Source organism: Dermacentor albipictus, unplaced genomic scaffold, assembly GCF_038994185.2.
Source record: "Dermacentor albipictus isolate Rhodes 1998 colony unplaced genomic scaffold, USDA_Dalb.pri_finalv2 scaffold_23, whole genome shotgun sequence".
NCBI lineage: Eukaryota > Metazoa > Arthropoda > Arachnida > Ixodida > Ixodidae > Dermacentor > Dermacentor albipictus.
In genome coordinates this window covers 278236-298295 of record NW_027225577.1, presented here as the reverse complement: position 1 = coordinate 298295, position 20060 = coordinate 278236, and the positions used below count along the sequence as shown (strand labels likewise).

Below are 20060 nucleotides of genomic sequence, written 5' to 3'. Positions count from 1 at the left end.
CCTTTGTTTTTTCTACCCTATCCCTTCCCTTGTGCTTTCTCTGCTTGTTCGTTTCATTCCGTCTCATTCGTTTATTCCCAGCGCTTCGACACGTATCCCGTCGGGTGTGTCTGCGAACCGGGCAAATGGTGGAACGTATAAAGGGGCGAGCAGAAAGTCGAAGGGATAAAAAGGGACGGAAGGGCAACGCATTACGCGAGGAGTCTGGGGAGGTGTCCTTGCCTTACGGCCCTTCTGCAAAGGAGGCCACCGACTGCGCGACGCCTGCAGTCGGTCGTCGATGATGATTTATAGAAGGCTGCGTACCGAACGGAGCGACGGAGTGAAATGAAAGGAGGAGGTGCGGAAAGGGAAGCGCCGTCGCTCGAGTTCAACTGCGTTAACATTAGAACGCTTTTAACGATGCTGCGCGTCGCGTGCGTGCGTGCGTGTGTGTGTGTCGACCCGCGCCGTATGGTTCGGCCCTTGCTTTTTTTTGTCACGCTTGCTATAAAAAGGATGTCCCACGCAGGCAGTCCCAAGTGCCGCGTCTCTACCGATGCTTTCGCGCTCGTGTTGAGGACTAACGCTTCTGTATTTTTTTTTTTTGCGCACCGAGGTATCCGTCATGATTAGGAAAAGAGACGGGATTGGCTGGTGGCTTACAGCGATCAACTTCGATGCGCAGTTCCCTACGATGTCCGCACCATATGCTGGATGTTGCTTCCCCCCTGCGATACTTGTACTCACGAAGAAAAAGGAATAATGCAGGCATAATATCTGTGAGCCGTCTAAAAAATAAAAAAAATAATAAACGGAGGAGTCATTCCACTCTGTGAAGGTTGATGACCGGCGAAGCTGTAGCACATCACACACGACTATACAAGGGTAAATGTATTTACTTTCATCATTCGGTAAGGGCAGTGACGGCGGCTTTGTTTACTGTGATATACAGCGTGTCCGTAAAGTCATGGTGCACATGCACAGTGCACAGTCATGGTGCCTGGATATACATGCGCAGTGGATATCACAATTCCGTCTTTCGTTTGTACGGCACAGACATCCACCCCACAGTCGCTGGCATTGTCGTCTTGCGAGTTAAGAGGACAAATGTACATACATTTTGTAGCCATGAGCGAGAGAGAGAGAGAGATAATAAGCATGTTTGTTACATAAATGAAGCTTTCGAGAGGCGTCCTCAATCCAAAATGTCTTGAGCTCGGGCTGGGCCGTCCTGGGACATCCTGGGCTGGACCGTCCTGGCTGGGACATCCTGGGCCGTCGCAATCAGCCGTTGCTGATCCTCGAGGTCGGAGCTGGCCAAGGGTCTTTAGGTTGGGAGCTGTCAGCTATCGCATTTTTTTTTTCTTTCTTCCGGCGGTATGAGCCATTGCTTCTGATGGTATGAGCCATTGATAAAGGCACTTTTCGGCATGCTCTTTTCTATGGTGTATGTGTGATTAGAAAGAATGTGTGCACTGTTCGCTTCACTTTGTTGAGTGCTTGTAGCCTCTGCCTTAGGGGACTATGAGCCATTGCATTTTTTTTTTCTTGCTTACGGGGGTATGAGCCATTGATGACGATAATTTTTGTTGACGCGCATGAAAAATACATGTAACCCTAGTCATACACAGTTTCGCTGTAAAATGGCGGAGCGGTATGCAAGAATATCTTGTTCCATGCGATGCTACTATCGTATGGGTGTGCAGAGAACGCTAAGGGCTTTAATGTACCGCGCCTTTTTTGTCCCCACGCCTAATAATGGTCTTATTCAGGAGTGAACGGGCAGGCATACTGTGCATTTACTGTAGCCCAGTGTTGGCAAACGTTCTAGTCACTGTGTTTAGAGAGGGACTTTAACAAAAAAATACAACTGTTACGTTTACCAAAGCCTTCTAACGCAATTCTCTAAACATGGTAAATACGTACGAATACATCACTGTTCATAAATACAGAGTGTCTATCTCACGTTACATGGCTACTTCTCTGTAGGCTCGTTAGAAAGCAGCGCTGTTGGCTGAATAGGCAAAGCTCTAAGCTAGAATGTTCATGGTAAATATTTGCAGTGAGGATAAACAAGACACAGACTGGTCTAGAAGAAAGTCCAGGCTTGCATTGACAATCAGCTCTACAGACAAAAAGAGAACTGCATAGGACGTAAAAAGTCTGAAAGCAAACCATATACTGTTACTTTCGGGGCTCAGATTAATGTGAAAATGCTGAACAGCGATAAAAATGAGCGAATTGCTGCATAATGTTCTATTGCAATCGCGCACTAATCTCAGGCCACCATCAATGGAAATATTCTTTGAGGTTCAAACAACATTAACCGCCTAATACGACTCTGTATTTCACATCACGGACTGTCACACGAGGCACACCCTCGCTAATGGCACCCATAATCATCATTAGTCATCGTACCATGAAAGGAAGTGACCGAACGGATCCACTGGTTAAAAGCTGCCTTGACTCTTGTATTTTTTACACCTGTGTACACCAGTATACACCAGTACTAATGTGTACTGAAATAGATACTCACAGCAACTCGTTTATTGAAACGAGTAGTTGAGTGTGTTTACATCAAAATGTGTAGCTTTCACCAAAGCATGAGAACGTGTTTCTTTCTTTCTCTCTTTAGCGTTTGCTTACATTTTGAATGCGAGCAACTGAATGTATGTAACTTTAAACTCGCAGATGTCGATGTAATTTTCCTAAGGTTGCTTCCAAAATATAGCGTCTGTAATGAAGAAGAGCACAAGAACAAGGCCAGCCAGATCGTCTCTTCCATGCCTGCTGTGCAACCAGTGGGCCAGCCGTATCGCCAGTGCTTGGCACGAGTGTGAGCCGTTCGGGCAACCAGCTGTTCCTGCTCTGCGTCACCTGCCTTCTCGGTTACTAAGAGACATTACCATCGGAACTGTTCAGTGCACCCATTACAATTGGTGGAGGTGCTGGGTACTCAAGAACATCTACACCCTGGAACTCCGGTCTCGGACTCTGCCTCCCGTCATGCCTGACTCTCCCCAGCCGACGCCGCCGCCACCCCCCGTTGCCTGTTCTGGCGCTGTCCCGCAACGCCATCCAGCGGTTTTCAGCGGTACGCATGAACAGGACGTCAATGACTGGTTGGCTACGTACGAACGGGTGAGCTTGCACAATCGATGGGATGATACCGCCAAGTTAAATGCCGTCATATTCTATGACGTTTACGAATCGCGAAGCCGACTTGCAGTCCTGGTCCGCGTTCAAGACCAGTTTCGCTACAGTTTTCGGTCGCCCTGCCGTCCACAAGGTGCGCGCCGAGCAGCGGTTACGAGAGCGAGTGCAACAACCCGGTGAAACATTCACCTGTTATATTGAAGAGGTTCTCGACCTATGCAAACGCGTGGATGCGTCTATACCGGAAAATGACAAATTGAAGCACATTTTTAAGGGCATCGCCGATGACATTTTCGATGGCATCGCCGATGACAGCCCGCGCACCGTAGCAGAGCTCATAAACTTGTGCCAAAGCTACGACGAGTTGAGGAGGCAGCGCGAGTTGACCAGGTGCCCCCCCAGTGGCTGACGAGGCCCTCTCTTCCATGACAGCCTCCTCTGGTCGTTCCTCCTTGCTCAAACAAATCCAAGCTTTCGTGCGGGAGGAAGTTGCACGTCAGCTTTCTCTGCTACCCTTCGCTGAGCTACAGCAGCCGCTGCCGCAACAGCCTCCTACACAGCTCGCCCCTACGCTCCGGCGGGTTATTGAAGACCAAGTTGCTGAGGCTCTACCAATGCAACATCAGCAGTACCCTGCCGCCGCGCCACTTACTTACGCATCCGTCGCCGCGCAGCACCCTCGTCAACCACTCGTTGCGCTACATCCTCGACCGCCACCACCCGTTCATAGTCCCGTTCATCGACCTGCACCTGCCTTTACTAATCCTTGGCGCACGCAAGACAAACAGGCCCATATGTTATGCCTGCGGTACTCCCGGCCACGTTGCACGACTCTGCCGCCGCCGCATGCTGCACTCCGATGAGTTTGTGCAGTCGCCTCCCTACGCCAACGTGCAGCCTTTCCACGACACTTACTTTAGTCGGCAGTCGAACAGGCCACCAGCCGAGCGCCCGGTCCTTACACGTGGTTCACCTTCCCCGCGTCGCCGCTCGTTGTCCCCCATGCGTCGGCGCCCTTCACTCACGCAAGAGGAAAACTAAGCGCCGCAGTTCAGGAGGCAAGAACTGCGTCACCATCGATCTGTACAAGTCCTCCATTGTCGCCTTCGAACGTTGTCGATCTTACTGTTGACGGCGTCCCTACCGTTGCGCTAATTGATACTGGAGCAGCCGTGTCTGTCCTAAACGAACGCCTCTCTCGCGCTTTACGAAAAGTTACGACACCACTTTCTGGGTTTTCTCTTCACACAGCAAGCGCGCAGCCAGTTCAGCCTTTAGCAGCATGCACAGCTAGAGTTGTTATTCAGGGCGTTTTCTATATTGTGGAGTTTGTGGTTCTCCAGTCCTGTCCTCACGACGTGATACTTGGGTGGGACTTTCTTTCGCGAAATAACGCCGTCATCAATTGTGCACGTGCAGAAGTCGAATTATCACCTCTGTGTGATATGCCCCTCGTCGGCGCCACTTCTCTTACCGCTAAGCTAGTTCGAGAAGACATCGCCATACCGCCGTACTCGTCTGCCGTTGTTCCCGTCTTCTGTGGCGCTGTCTCTGAAGGCGCTGTCTTCTTCACTCCTTTTGAACTCTTCATGACCCGCAAAGACGTTCCCCTGCGTTTCACCGCGCTTGACATTTCAGCCGGTTTCAGTGCCATCGTTGTCTGCAATCCGCTCCCTACAGCCCTGATGGCTCTTCGCGGCGAAGCACTTGGCCATGTTCAGCCTATTGATGACATGTTTATAACCGACGTGCCGGATGCTTTGTATGCAGAGCTCACCGACTTCTGTGCACTTTCCACTTCTGCCCCGCCATCACCCGACTTATTCACACCTTTCATTGCCGATGACCTTACTTCCGAGCAGCGCTCCCAGCTTCTTCACCTGCTTGCCCAGTTCCGCTCTTCTGTTGATGTCGCTCAGCCTACTCTGGGTCGCTCGTCAGCCGTCAGCCACCACATCGACACTGGCTCCAACGCGCCATTGCGGCAGCGCCCGTACCGCGTATCCGCCAAGGAGCGTCAGGTGATCAGTGACCATGTGGACGACATGCTTCAGCGTGGCACCATTCGACCTTCCAATAGCCCGTGGGCATCACCGGTGGTTCTCGTCACAAAAAAAGATGGTTCCATTTGGTTCTGCGTCGATTATCGCCGTCTCAACAAGATAACGCGCAAAGACGTCTACCGACGACGCTCTGGACAGCTTGCAAGGCGCTAAATTCTTCTCTTCGTTGGATTTACGCTCGGGCTACTGGCAGGTCCCGATGTCAGCCGTTGATCGCCCTAAAACTGCATTCGTTACGCCAGATGGTTTATACGAATTTATAGTGATGACATTTGGCCTATGCAATGCGCCTGCTACCTTTGAACGAATGATGGACAATATCTTGCGCGGCCTAAAATGGAGCACGTGTTTGTGCTACCTCGACGACATCGTTGTGTTCGCCCCTGATTTCAGCACGCATTTTCTGCGTAGTGCGCGGCACTACGCAGAAAAGCGTAGTGCCGCGCAAGACGGTCTGTGCGGCGATGGTGGCTACGATATGGCGCCAGAATAGCACGCGTCGTCTGTATGGAAACAAAGCGCTGCATGAGCGGAGGTCTGTGTGCAGGGGCCGCTGTGAATCGCGCCTACGCGTCACCCACGCACTGACTGTCGCGATTTCCTGATTAGCGACGCAGTTGCGCCACACTTTCCTCCGTTTGCAATGTCTGCTGCGCAGATTATCTGCGCCAGCTACGCTACTCACAGCGTTCCCTTCCTAATATAAACCGTGTACCCATGTAATCACAGTACAAAATATTGACGCGCGAAATGAAAACACGTATAGAGCTGCACTCAAATTACGTATTAGGTGGGAGTATCATAATTATCGGTTATTTTTTTTTCATTCGTTTATTTGTATGACATTCGAAATCTGCATATGAGCTTGCTATGCCTGATTGCTCTGTCCATGTGCTGATGTGCCCTATACACGGCTATTAAGAGGTCATTCCTCATGTGTGGATATTATGTTCGGATATATGTACGGATGTTAGGGAGAGTCCATTTGAATAAATACTCTAGCGTGAGGCGACAAAACGCGTTCAAACAGGGCTTCCCGAGTGCAGAGAGACCCGAGTGTATACTAGCGCGCCAAAATAACGGACTATATAGTGAGCTAAATGTAGACATACCTAGGGTTCGCTTGCTGATGTTTCCGGGCCTCCGAAACAGGCTGTGATAGCGAATTGCGCCGCCTCGGAATATTGTGTCCAAATTTCCGTTTCTTATCGTGCTTACTTGCCATTTTGTTAAATCCCTTTTCCGAAGCATAAAACCGGGCTTCTTTTCTTTTTCTGGCAACATCCTCGCAGTTCGGTTGTTTCTGTTTTTTCTCTGTCTCTCGTACAACACTTACACTGTCTCCTTGAAAAACTAGAGAAAAATACCAGAATCGATTTTGAGTCAACTACTACGCAAAAATCTTCGATTTCTTTCTTTCATTTCTTTCTTTTTTTTCAGCCAGTGTCGGTTTTTATCATACTGTACAACTGCATGCTATCATGAAGAAATGCGAGGGACTAGAAATGTATGTAGTTAAAATGGGCGCACTTTTTTTCTCCCTCTCTTTCCTATACGTGACTCCAATTGTGGCTATTTGCAGCTTGACAGCTAAATCGATCCTTGCTGTGGAACAGTATGTAAACATACGCGTTGGGCACGATACGTTCCACAAAAGCCATGGTTCTAATGTCCAGTTTTCTTTCCTGGTTCCGTTCGGGAAAGCATGAGTTATAGCAGCCGTAAATATTGATATGTCGATGCAGGGAGTGTTCTTAGTACCTGATCGTTGGTTGTTTTTCATCGAACGGCATCTATGTTTTCCTTGCAAAGTGTTTTTTTTTTTTTGCCAAAGTGTGTTTATTTTACCGTTCCGCATTTCTTATGGCTAGCATTTCCCCTCGATGTCCACGGATTCGTTTTACATGCTCTTAAGAACAGTGTCGTGTTACCTAATAAGTTTCTAAGCACCGACATTTGCTTTCATGACAGCTGCATATCTAGGCATATTATCAGGTGCACCAGACGGAACAAGAATGATGGAAACAGAGTTTTTAAATAATTCACTCGTTTGTGCGTCATCGTTATCTCTAGTGTTTCTTTCTCTTTTTTCTCTTCTTTTTCTTTTCGTAACCTCATTTAAGGCTATTTTAATAAAACGTGGCACGCGTAACGTAATTCGGATATGGATTTCAATATTTGCATGTATGTGACTCTCATTTTCGACTCTGATCAGCCTTCTTAACGAGGTGATATTGATACGTCCGCATCTGGACGCATCCGCAGCGGGACAATGTGCTCAACTAATTTTTCACTAATGCCACCGTCACGGAGATACGAAAGGGCTTCGCTAATCAGTCTTTCGGATCAATTTGAAATGAGCTCAGTTATTGTAATGCACGTGCCAAGAATACAGTAGGCGTGCTATCGAACAGTCAGAGGAATGATGATTATTAGGCTTCTCTCAGACAACTTCGGGGTAATTGTGTGTTCAGGAAAGGTTGGTATCATGGATGAAGCCTACTGCTCCACTTTATCTTAGGCAAACAGTGCTTATAAAAAATTGGCCCGCTAAAGAACCAAACGAGAAAAAGAGACAGAGACCTGGAACACAAATATGGCACACACACACGCACACGCACACGCACACGCACGCGCACGCGCACACGCACGCGCACGCGCACACGCACGCACGCGCACGCACGCGCACACGCACGCACACGCACGCACGCGCACGCACGCGCACACGCACGCACGCGCACACACGCGCACACACACGCACACACACACACACACGCACACACACACACACACACACATATATATATATATATATATATATATATATATATATATATATATATATATATATATATATATATATATATATATATATATATATATGATACACTGTAAACGGAAATAACTCCGAGGTGGGAGTATACTGCTTGTCCTCTAGCGACCCCCCGGTTCGGAGTTTATTATGCTCCGTATGATCGGAGTAGAATTTTTACTCCGTACGAGCGGAATTCTCGCGTGGAATTATGGGAGTTTTTTTCTGTCTTTTCTTTATTTTTTGCTTTGCAATTGACGGAGTTTTTTCGAGGTGCAACGGGAGTATAAAAAGAGGCATCGCATCAGTTTGCGCGAACATGTTTACATGTAGAGGCTGCTGGTCAAATTTCGAAATATGCACACGAGACCGCGTCAAATTCGATGAAACAAGTCAATGAAAGCACATATATCATGACATACATAAACATTCCAGAAACGCCCAATGCAGAAATTTGAAAGACATCCCACGTACACGCGATACTCAAGAGGCAACGGTGCCAGTATATATAGCCACGATACTGAGTGCCTCGAAACCGCCAAGAGAGCAGCTGTGCTGTTTTCAGAATTATGACTCACATGCTCGTTCATACGAGATCTGCCTCTTTGAAACTAACAGAATACCTTAATCAACACAAAACTGTTAATTCAAAATAGGGAGAGAAAAAAAGTTAATGGCGTTATTTTTCAAAACTATGCCATTCTGTGAGTGCTGAAGCGACTTCGCACACTGCCGGCGTTCGCGGCCAAAAAGTAGTGCGTTAGTTACAGTAAGCTAGAAAAATGTAAGTGCATGTGCTGCATAGAAAAATTACATTTTTTTGATATAGTGGTTGCGTAGCAAGAAATTATTACGTGTGAGCATGACCCGCAGCAGCCGACGTAACACCGAAAAATGCGCAGACATACATTTTATACACCGCACTACTTGCTCTGAGTACAAGCAATCTGTCTCGGTTGCGAAAAGGAGCTACATCGCTGATCTGTCGAGTGAACCTCTAAACTCGTAGCCAGCAGGCATGCGTCTAAATCAGTGTCTCGGATAGAGCGTAATGTTAATGCAATATCGGAAGCAATGACGTGACCAAAACCTATATGCGCGATAACAATTCGATTCACATCGCTCAATAAGAAGCTTTATTTTAAGCACACATATATACTTATGTCCTACCGTTTTTCTTCGGGCGAGGATATCCGTTCACAGATAAATAAAAACAGTTGCTTGCACTCCGGTCTTTCTCACTGGCAACACAGCACCGCAACGAACTTGGGTTACGCCATTCATGCGCGACTAGCACGGATGTCGTCGCTCGAACAGTGGCTGCTGTTGCCATTGCTACGCGGTCCTTACAAACATTACACCGGACGTTGTCAGCATATACTCAAAAGGACATAGAAGTGGCATTTCACGTACTGAAGAACACAAGACAGGGTGACGCAGCACGGAAACACAGCCAGAACGTGAGCCGACATCACGAGCCAGTGAGCAGCTTCGAGGTATACCTAAGCCTTTTTCCGCACTTGAAAACGTGGTTCTTGCAATCATCGTTGTCAGCAAAGTGATCACAGCTAATGTACTTGAAGCTGAGATACAGTGAGCTTCAGGCATGCCTTTAACACTTTCTGGAAGGAGATACGAGAAACAAATTGACGAAACGCTGTCACGGAACGACACTTCACAGACGTAAACAAACCGTCAGCCATGAGCACTGCCCGCTCCGCCGAACGCGCCCGGTCGCTGGCGAGGCGCACAGCCTCATGGGAAGCGCCATGTGACTAACCTGTATCGGCGGAGGGGAGTTTTTCAAAACTCCGTGTCGGAGTTTCACGGGAGAACAAAATTTTTAAGCGGAGTAAAATCGCGTCATGTCGCCTTAATACTCCGGCAGCTAGCCAGCGGAGTGAAACGAGGGAATGGCGCTGTTTTGCTCCCATACATCGGAGTAAATATTTGAGGAGGGGAGGTTTTAGGGCACATCACCTCTTAAAAACTCTCAGCTGGGTTTATTTTCGTTTACAGTGTACAACGTGAAAGGTAAATATACTTCTGAAAGCGCTAACGGAGGGTTTATCTAAAGTTCAAATTAGCACGTGGTATGTCACAACACCGAATTTGCACAGCAAGTACTGTCATTTAAGTATATGAACCAGTCACTTGTAACTTACTTTTATTCGTTTTCTTATGAATGTCACTGTTGTGAATTCGCTGAGTGCGAAGCATTTAGATTTTCCTAATAAAGGAAGGAAGGAAGGAAGGAAGGAAGGAAGGAAGGAAGGAAGGAAGGAAGGAAGGAAGGAAAAAGTGGAGAAGGAAAGGTAGGGAGGTTAACCAGTTTGGCTTAACCGGTTTGCTACCCTACACATGGGAGAGGGATGGGAGAGATTAAAGATGGGGAAGGGGGAGAGGGAGAGAGAGCACAGAGCACAGCACACACACATCGTCCGTTGGAGTCCATCAATCTGGCATGGTACGCGACGTCACTCTCACAGCCGCTTGTCCAATCCCGTCTCTCTCAAAAACCGAAGTAGTCCCTTTGTCGCCTTCACCTGCGATATCTTCTGTCGGCGGCATGTGAAAATCGTGTCGAGGGACAGTGGTCTACTGTCAAGGCGCGCTAGAACAGATGCCAGGGACTGTCGCTGAACATTATATTCAGGACAGTCGCACAGAACATGTTCCAGCGTCTCCTCGCAAAGACAGGCATTACAGAGATCGTTGTCGGCCATTCCAATGCGGAAGGAGTAAGATTTAGTGAAAGCCACCCCCAGCCATAAGCGATAAAGCAGAGTCGCCTCTCTTCGACGCAGTCCAGTTGGCATATAGAGATGCATCAAAGAGGGCAGGTGGTATTGACGGTTGCTCTGGGTGGTCTGGCTGTTTGGTGTGCACCATAAAGATAGCGTGATCTCATGTGCAAGCACTCGAAGTCTGCTAGCTGCGTCGGATCGTTAAAGCGGTATGGCCTCTTCTTGTGCGTCTTCAAGAGCTGCCCGAGCGGCATTATCGGCGTCTTCATTTCCACTGACGCCGCAGTGACTTGGCAGCCACTGAAACGTCACGTGGTGTCCTTTCTCCTGTGATGTATGGAGTAGGCATCTAATATCGAATACGAGCTGTTCGAATGGCCCGCGATGCAGAGCTGATAGTACAGATTGTAGGGCTGCCTTTGAATCGCTGAATATTGACCATTGTCGAGGTGGCTCCCGATTGACGACACGAAGTGCAGCGCGAAGAGCAGCTAGTTCAGCAGATGTCGATGTTGTTGGGTGGTCAGTCCTAAAGCTGATGGTAATAGCTTTTGCTGGGACAACCACAGCACCGGACGAACACTGGATGTTTGTGGAACCATCGGTATAAATGTGTTCCCTGTCCGCGTACCTCTCGTGCAGAAGAAGCAGAGACAGTTGTTTGAGCACAGGCGACGACAGTTCAGACTTTTTTCCGATTCCTGGTACACTGAGATGGACTGTAGGGCTGATAAGACACCAAGGGGGTATCGATGGTTTAGATGCAGCGGTGAAGCCCGATGGAAGTTTGTCGTTGTATTTGATGATAGTTTTAGCGAATGATGATTGGTGCCTGTCTGAAGGTAGTGCTGCAAGGTGGTGATAGGTGGCACGTGCAAAATGTCTGATGTGCGTTCTCAGGGCTTCCACCGTAATGTGAGTTCGCATTGGATGGTTCCGAGCAATCGCAAGAGTTGCCTCTGTTGAGGTGCATCTGGGCAAACCAAGGCAGACTCTGAGTGCTTGAGCTTGTGCTGCCTGCAGAACACGAATATTTGTCTTGCAGGTGTTGGTCAGTACAGGTAGACTAAATCTTAGAAAACCGAGAAAGAGAGCTCTGTAGAGTTTAAGCATTGCGTCTACTGACATCCCCCACGTCTTTCCTGCCAAGTATTGAAACAACTGGGAAGTTGCTGTCAGGCGCCGTTTCATGTAGGCCACGTGCGGGCTCCAACAGCGGTCTCGGTCAATAATTACGCCAAGGAATCTGTGGGTTCGGACATAGGAAATGGTCCGCCCATTGATTGAGATGATATAAGGCGTCATCGGTTTGCGAGTAAATGCTACTAGTGCGCATTTTTCTGGTGATATGCTGAGACCCTGTTTACACAAGTAGTTCGCTGTCAAAGTGGCCGCTCTTTGAAGTCGCGCACGTATCTGAGGACGTGTGACTGCCGAAGTCCAGACACAGATGTCGTCAGCGTATATTGAAATTTTGATGGTAGTTGGCAAGTACTCAGCAAGTCCAACACGAGCGAGGTTGAATTGCGTCGGGCTGAGAGCACCGCCTTGAGGAACGCCCCTGCTGGTATAGCGTCGCGTAGTTGGGCCATCGTCAGTTAACACAAAGAATGATCTTGCAGATAGGTAGCTTGCAATCCACAAAAAAACTCGACCACCTAGGCCAACCGTCGCAAGGGCGTCGAGAATGGCCTCATGTAATACGTTATCGTATGCCCCTTTCACATCTAGGAATAAAGCTGCAGATAAACGCTTACGGGACTTTTCGTGCTGGACATATGAAACGAGATCAACTACATTGTCGATAGAAGAGCGGTCACGTCGAAAACCAGCCATGGAAATCGGATAAATCTTGTAGTATTCAAGGTACCATTCCAGGCGGCCAAGGATCATCCGTTCCATTATCTTTCCTACACAGCTGGCCAGCGCTATTGGGCGGTAAGAGGTGAGTTCTAATGGGGATTTGCCCTGCTTTAAGAGTGGCACCAGGCGGCTTACTTTCCATTCGTCAGGAACATTTCCCTCCTGCCATGAGGAGTTGTAAAGGCTCAACAACTCTATCCGTGCGGACTCTCCGAGATAGCACAAGGCCCGGTATGATATACCATCCGGACCCGGAGATGATGAGCGCCTGCAGAGAGCTAGAGCCGCTTCGAGCTCCTCCATTGTAAAAGGAAGGTCCATGCGGCCATCACGGGAATTGGGGACGTCAGCTCGAGCTGGAGAATCTGGACGAGTCGATTGGTCTGCGATCCGCGCACAAAAGTCTTCTGCGACATCGATGTCTTGCGCCCTTGGAAAAGCGCTAGCGCCTTGAATGGGAAACGCCGTTCTGGAAGGCAACGCAGACCTTGCACCGTTTTCCAAATGTGAGACAGTGGCTTGCGGGGGTCGAGTTTCTGGCAAAACATTGCCCAACGTTCCGACGCTAATCTATCCATACGACGCTGAATCTTCTTTTGCATCCTCCAGGCTGCCCTAAGGTCATGAATTGATTTTGTACGCCGATATCGACGTTCCGCCCGGCGACGAAGCGCTCGAAGGCGCTCTAATTCTATGTCGAAGTCATTCCGCGTGGAAGAAGTCGTCATCATGCGAGTGGCGTTTTGCATCGTCATTTTAATCGTTTGCTCTAACCCTGATAGTAGGCCCTCGCGGCAGGCATCTTCCATCTCAGATTTGAAGTTGGCCCATTGAATCGTCCGAATGGTATTCCGGAAGCCTGATCTAGACGACAAGCCTTTGATGCTCAGATAGGTGGGAATGTGGTCACTCCCATGTGTCTCAATGTCTGGAAACCACTTCACACATCTGGCGAGAGAGTTGGAGACGAAAGCAAGGTCGAGGCAGCTGCCGTATGTCACACCTCGAAGAAAGGTGGGGCTACCATCGTTCAGGAGAATAAGGCCATAATTGTGGGCGATGCTTGCTAATCTTCGTCCTCTTGCATTTGTCCTTGTACTTCCCCATGCTGGATGGTGTGCATTGAAATCTCCTATGATGACCCATGGGGCGGGACAGCATAGTTCGCTAGACCAGAAGTGCAAAATAATGTTATTAAAGTAATTGATTCAGTTCTGGGCTTTTATGTGCAAAAATTACGATACGGTTATTAGGCACGCCATAGTGGGAGACTCCGAATTGATTTCGACCACTTGGGATTCTTTAACGTGCCCCCAATGCAAACTGACGTTTTTCATTTGTCTGTGCGTTTGCCGCGTTTTTCTTCTCAATGTTTTTCTATTGTCCTTTTCCTATTAACGCCTTTGCCTTCCCTCTCTTCTCACCTTCATTCTTTCTCCTCGTGATCTTGCATTTATGATACCACCTGACTAGTGCCCCGCCTAGAAATCCTCTGCGGGCAACCTTTTTGACTGCAGCTCCTTCTAGGATGTTGGGTCGCGATGTCATGCCATATAGGCACCCGAGACCTTTACCGAGGTGCCCTTACGGTGACTGACTGCCAATTTATCTCCTCACGCCGCAGAATGACATGGAGCAGGAGTTTCCACGGGTCAGCTCCCAGGTGCCCTTGTCCCCGCGGGGAGGCGAGGACGAGGAGCGGGGCTCGGACGGCGAGTACGTCGAGCGCGGCACTTGGACCGGCCGCTTCGACTTCATACTCTCCCTGCTGGGCTACTCGGTCGGCCTCGGAAACGTCTGGAGGTTTCCATACCTCGTCTACAGCAACGGAGGCGGTGAGCGAGCGCGCGATCATGCGCGCGCCTATGAGCGAGTGAACGAGTGGCCGAAAAGAAAGCTTTAAAGGGGCGCTGACAGGATAGTTTCGAGCACTGATTCTTTTCGAGTTAAATGAAAGTTCTAAAGCCCTAAACCATAGCAAAAGTAGCGATGGGCCTCATAGCTTCCTAAATAATTTATCATAACGACTTTCCTAGAGGCAGTTTCGGTTTCGTTTCCCCCGGTTTCGTTTCTCGTCTGCTCTGCGGCTACATCGGTCCTCACAATGAGCAGTATCCGAGTCGATCGGTCGAGCCGGAACGAGAGTCAAAACGTCGCAATGTCTAGCTCCCGCATGCTGACGTAACAATAGACTCCAGAAATGCGTAACCGAAACTGGCTCTAGGAAAGCTGTTATAAAAATTGTTTAGGTAGCTGTGAGGCCCGTCACTATTTCGTTCTAGGGTTTAGAGGTGCACAAATTTCATTTAAGTCATGAAACGAATCCAAAATATCATGTCAGCACCCTTTCCAAGGACGCTTAGGAGCAATATGTAAAGCCAAACGAGTTGGAAGAATACCAGTAGGGTAACATGGGCTTCTTGATACTTCCCGAGAAGAAAGAAACCACACACACACAAAAAAAGAACACGCCATGTGCGTCTTTATCTTTCAGCGTCTTCATTTGTTTGGTGGATCAAGTTCGCTTCTCTATTACGAAATAAGCTCGGCATCATTGCATTTGAGGCTCAGTAAAACTGGGAACCACGCAAGAAAGGAGGGCTAATAATGGCAAATGGTGATGCGACCTTGAAACACCTGCACCAGGTCTCGTCACCTCCCCTCCTGACGTCGTGGACACTTAGACTATCTCACAGGGCATATTTGCATGCCAGTTACACTGTTTGATGGCTTCTGAATAATGAAAAATTACATTGCGTTTGAAGTACATCAAGAAAATTAGCATGCAATCATTTGTGCATTTTGGCGGCAATTGAAAGCGCTCAATTACGCAAAAAATAACGTCAGATTCGCGGCTTCGCTTTGGCGGCATCGGTACCCTGAATTGGCGCAAAGTACTAAAGCATAGATTTTGCGTTTCGTTATCTCCGTTGACAAACAATATTCTTCCGTTTAACATACACAGATTCAGTGTTAGTAGAAGATTTAGCCGGCAATAAGTAGTATAGTGTTTCTTATTGGGGCCCAGTAATCCGATTTGTCAACTTTACATATCTGTGAGATGCAGTTCACCTTAAACAAGATCACTCGTACAGCTATTGCTATATCAAGGCTTGATGAAATGTACATGATGTAAAAAAAAAACGGAAAAACATCGTCTATAGTGTTACTCAAGGTGCCAGCGACACAAGGATGAGAGGGGAGTGTTTCCCAGAAGATTGTCGGTTCTTCGTTTACTTGTATATATTGGCCTTACGTTAATGTTGTCATTGTGACTTGGCTATGATAATTATTTAGTGCTGCACATGGACAGACACAACTAGAGCCGCAACTACTCATGACAGCTGCGGCTGTAAACGTACGAGTGATGTTAGGAATCCGCGTACTCCTCTCAAGTGGGTATGTGTTTTCAAAACAAATAATAATAATAATAATAATAAAAGCACAGGTATGGCAAAGAAAATGAGACTTCATGAAAACAAGTGACAACTTTTCGTTAGTATTCATTGCGCACATACAAAGAGTGTTCATAACGTTAGATTTGAAAAAATAAATTGCTGGCTCTTCCGCAATCGAGAGTAGATTTAAGCATCTAATGGAAACCGGCAAACCAGATTGGTTGGAGGGGATACTAGCCACAGTCTTAAAGTCGGTGTAGTGCATGTTCGCAACGGCGCACTCCACCACACCCCACCAAATTACACTGCACCGCACCGCACCACGCCATACTGTGGACTGGTCCATATGTACGCTGCTCTGCTAGAAGAAAACCGGCTGAAGGCGGCAAGACAGGTAGCGAATGACGCCAGGGAGACAAAACGTACTGCCTAGCTAGAAGAATAACGAATTGAATTCTGTGGTTTCACGTGCCAAAACCGCGATATCATTATAAGCCACGCTGTAGTGGGGGACTCCGGATTAATTTTGACCACCAGGGGACCTTTAACGTGCCCCCAATGCACGGGACACGGGCGTTCTTGCGTTTCGCTTCCATCGAAATGTGGCCGCCGCGGCCGGGATTTGATCCCGCGAACTCGTGCTTAGCAGCGCAATACCATAATCGCTAAGCCACCGTGGCGGGTGGACAGTGTAGCGCCATCTCTCGAAGCGACGCAACACCCGCGCCGTGGAACTCACGGACCGCTGGCATTCAAAAGAGGGCTTAAAGCCAAAAGATGGCAATGGAGTGTACAGTGTCCTGTATCTGCTTTCTTAACGTCGCTATTGGAAATAACCAGTGAAAACTTAAGCATACTAGAAGTTAAAGTTTGAGTGACATTGTAAACAAATATTAGGAAGAACTGAGAAGCAATATTTTTTGTAATTTGTTTAGGCAGTAAATAACGTATGTAATGTGGCCCGCTACAAAGAACCGAATTACAAAGGTCCTCACAAAATGCGGCCAGAGACTGCATTTTCTTAAGTTTTGACTGATTGCACAGGTGATCTCGTTTTATTCTCGCAACTTGCCCGGATGTTCGCGTATGAGTGTCCGGATAACGGCTCAGGCTTTTGGCTCAAGGCCACTTGAAAGTCGCCGACGACAAAAGTTAAAAGCATTTCATGCTTAAAAACAAGCATGTTGAGCCCCAGTGATTTCCTACGATAGGGGCTTGCCGCATACGCAAATGACAATCAATACTTTCGCGTCGTTATCACGCACGGGAATTGCTATCTTTTCATACGTGGTACGAATCGTCGAAAGAAATGGTGGGGGGGGGGGGGAGGGGGGGTCTCTTCAATTTAGGCGAGCTCTCGAGCCGGTAAAAGGACACAGAAGCGGAGATAAGGATAAGTGAACTCCCTGGTATTTCTTTTTTTTTTTTTCGCCTTGCGTATATATCTGTCGCATTGCTGTGCGAACGAGAAGCCACACACGACGACAATCCGGCAGGCCTGCGCGTAATGCTATTCCGCATCCCATCTCAACATTGTCTTGTGATGCGGAAGGATACTCCCAGATTCGGTCCACGCTATTTTGCAAGGCGCGCGACCTTGACCGCATCGTCTTCGATGCGAACGTGGAGACACTTCCCCTGGCTCTTCGTGCGTCATTCTGATCGGGCGAAGGGGATGAGACTGTGGCGGCTCGAGCGTTGATGCGCGCATTTCTTCGAGAGTGCCCGTGTCCCCAGAGAGAGCGATAGGGAAGGACTTGATGACCTACCGCCACAGCGTATCTATTTCTTGTATTTTTTTTTTTCGCTGTTGCAGGGGCCTTCCTGATCCCGTTCTTTGTGATGATGATCCTTGCGGGACTTCCGCTCATGTTCATGGAGCTGTCCTTCGGGCAGTACTCTAGTCTGGGGCCCATCGCCATCTTTGAACGCTTCTGCCCTCTCTTCCATGGTACGTGGCGCATCCTTTATGTCTAGCGCCAGGGGTGAGGACGACTCATTCATTGTGCTGTTTGTTTATTTTATTTTTCTCGTTTATTTTCTTCCCTCTCTTTTTTTGTTCTTTTTGCCTTTTGTATTAAACACATAGCTTCACATTTTGTCTTGCTGCCGCCCTGCTCTGATGGTCTCTTTAACAAGCTGTCTAGGCCGTGTTGTATTTATGCAAACTGAGGCTTCCTGGTTGGAGAAGGTGAGCTGATTAGTTATTGCATGTGTAGGCCAGCGCTAAGCCTAATGAGCTTGCGCAACGTACCCGCTTCTGAACAAGTAATTTGCTGCTGGGGCATGTAGGCCGTGTCAGTGGTTACTAAGCGGTACTGTCAGACAACTTCCTTCATAAGTATTCAAGGTTACAGCGCTTGAAGACTCTTTCCACGTGCGAACAATCGGCGCGCAAAGTCACCGCTATACAATGTAAGGTACAACGGAACATTGCGTCGGACATTGTTGTTGTATCAGTAGCTACCTTGTACGTGTTACATGCAGTAAGACAAAGTTCGAGAATACTTGTTCGGCGTGAGACATAATCAGATATTAAACTGATTTTGTCCCTAAGAAATAGTGATCTAACTGCACGTATATCTCTACTGCATAAGTGTGTCGTTTCAGTTTCAATCTATTTAGCTAACTTAGAGTAGAGTGCACATCGAAACCAGAATATGCAGGAATTTCCAGAGCATAGAGCTGTATGGAGACTTGTCCGTAAATGTCAGCACATTTATTGCAATTCGGCCTATTGCATTTAGCTCCCCGAACAATGCGAGTAGGTCCTACTTTAGCACCTATTTTTTCATAAACTGCAAATAACACTGCTGCTTGCTGTATGCCTTTAGCAAGAAAGTGCCCTGATCTAGTGGCTAAAACATAGTCATGAGTAAACTGTAGAAAAAAGCTCCGCTTGACTGCTTATGCTCCAGAGTGTATGAGTAGTTTAGGCAGCTTTCTTAATAAGCAGTGTACTCCCTTCGCATTGCACTAGATTGAGGTTAAAATATTTTGGGGCGTGGGTCACAAGTGTGGGCTGGCCTTCGCAGGTAGAAATCTGCTGTAGCGCAATGTTCAACAGCTGTTTCCACGTTTACATTGCAGGTCTAGGCTACGGTATGGTGATTGTGTCCGGCATCGTTATGCTCTACTACAACCTGATCATCGCCTGGACGCTGTTCTATATGTTCGCATCCTGGTCCAAAACGCTGCCTTGGGAGAAATGCGACCCGGAGTGGTGCACTCCAGGTATGACAGTTTCGTTGGCACTTGGTGAGGGGGGGGGGGGGGGGGTCGAAAGTAATGTGTAAAAACAGTCAACCGTAATGCCAGCCATGTATTGCGACATCGTCTATGTTTGAAACGTCAAGGTGCGAAAAGAGGGAACAAGGAGAATAAATTACAGGCGCTCTTGGTGCATTCCGCTGATCATGTTATGCGACAGCATCTTGTACACCAGCTACTCGTGTGTACAGTTAGTGTGTGGCGCACATGTAGTGCACATTGTACAACAACATTTGTTTTCGCATTGGCATGATTAGGGAAACATGTTAAATTGGGGCACACGCAAGATCCATGCTCGAATTATGAACACTCTCTGAATAATGTTCCCCGACAAAAAAATAGTTCAGAGTTCAAGAGAGCTCTACTCAAAGCCTGCATCTGCAACGTAGCATCCACTGGCTTTTAACAAGGTTCCCCTGTGATAAGCAGCAACAAATGCTCATTAAACAACACACCTCGTGTTCCATAAAATAACAATTCATGCCGTAGGCTGATTCTACACTTCCGTGAGTATGAGTATAAGATTTATAATCGAAAAAAAGGAGCTTTCTTTTCAAGGTGCTTCGCGGCATTGTTTTTTATAAACGTACATTACTGTTAAATAACTTTCTTCGTGGCATAAAGTTAGAGTAGCAATGTTCAATTTCTCTCCGTAAAATGTTCTGTCGGATTCTTGCTGATTTGCACGACTACAACAAGCTTTCAACTTTGTAGTTCCTTGTTTACTGACTGGCGTATATTTTTTTATTGTTAAGACGTGCACGTTTTA

At 47.8% G+C, this 20060-nt stretch overlaps 1 protein-coding gene across 5 annotated transcripts in view; it reads left to right on the top strand.

Annotated features, from left to right (window-relative positions):
• The window catches only part of LOC135898911 (sodium- and chloride-dependent glycine transporter 1-like), a 968957-nt gene that overhangs the window by 922699 nt on the left and 26198 nt on the right, over window positions 1–20060 (top strand). For all 5 annotated transcript variants that reach the window (XM_065428136.2, XM_065428134.2, XM_065428132.2 and 2 more), the window contains 3 exons: window positions 14248–14458; window positions 17838–17972; window positions 19112–19255. In XM_065428136.2, coding sequence (XP_065284208.2) covers window positions 14248–14458; window positions 17838–17972; window positions 19112–19255 — 490 coding nt within the window. The remainder of the gene's footprint in view (window positions 1–14247; window positions 14459–17837; window positions 17973–19111; window positions 19256–20060) is intronic.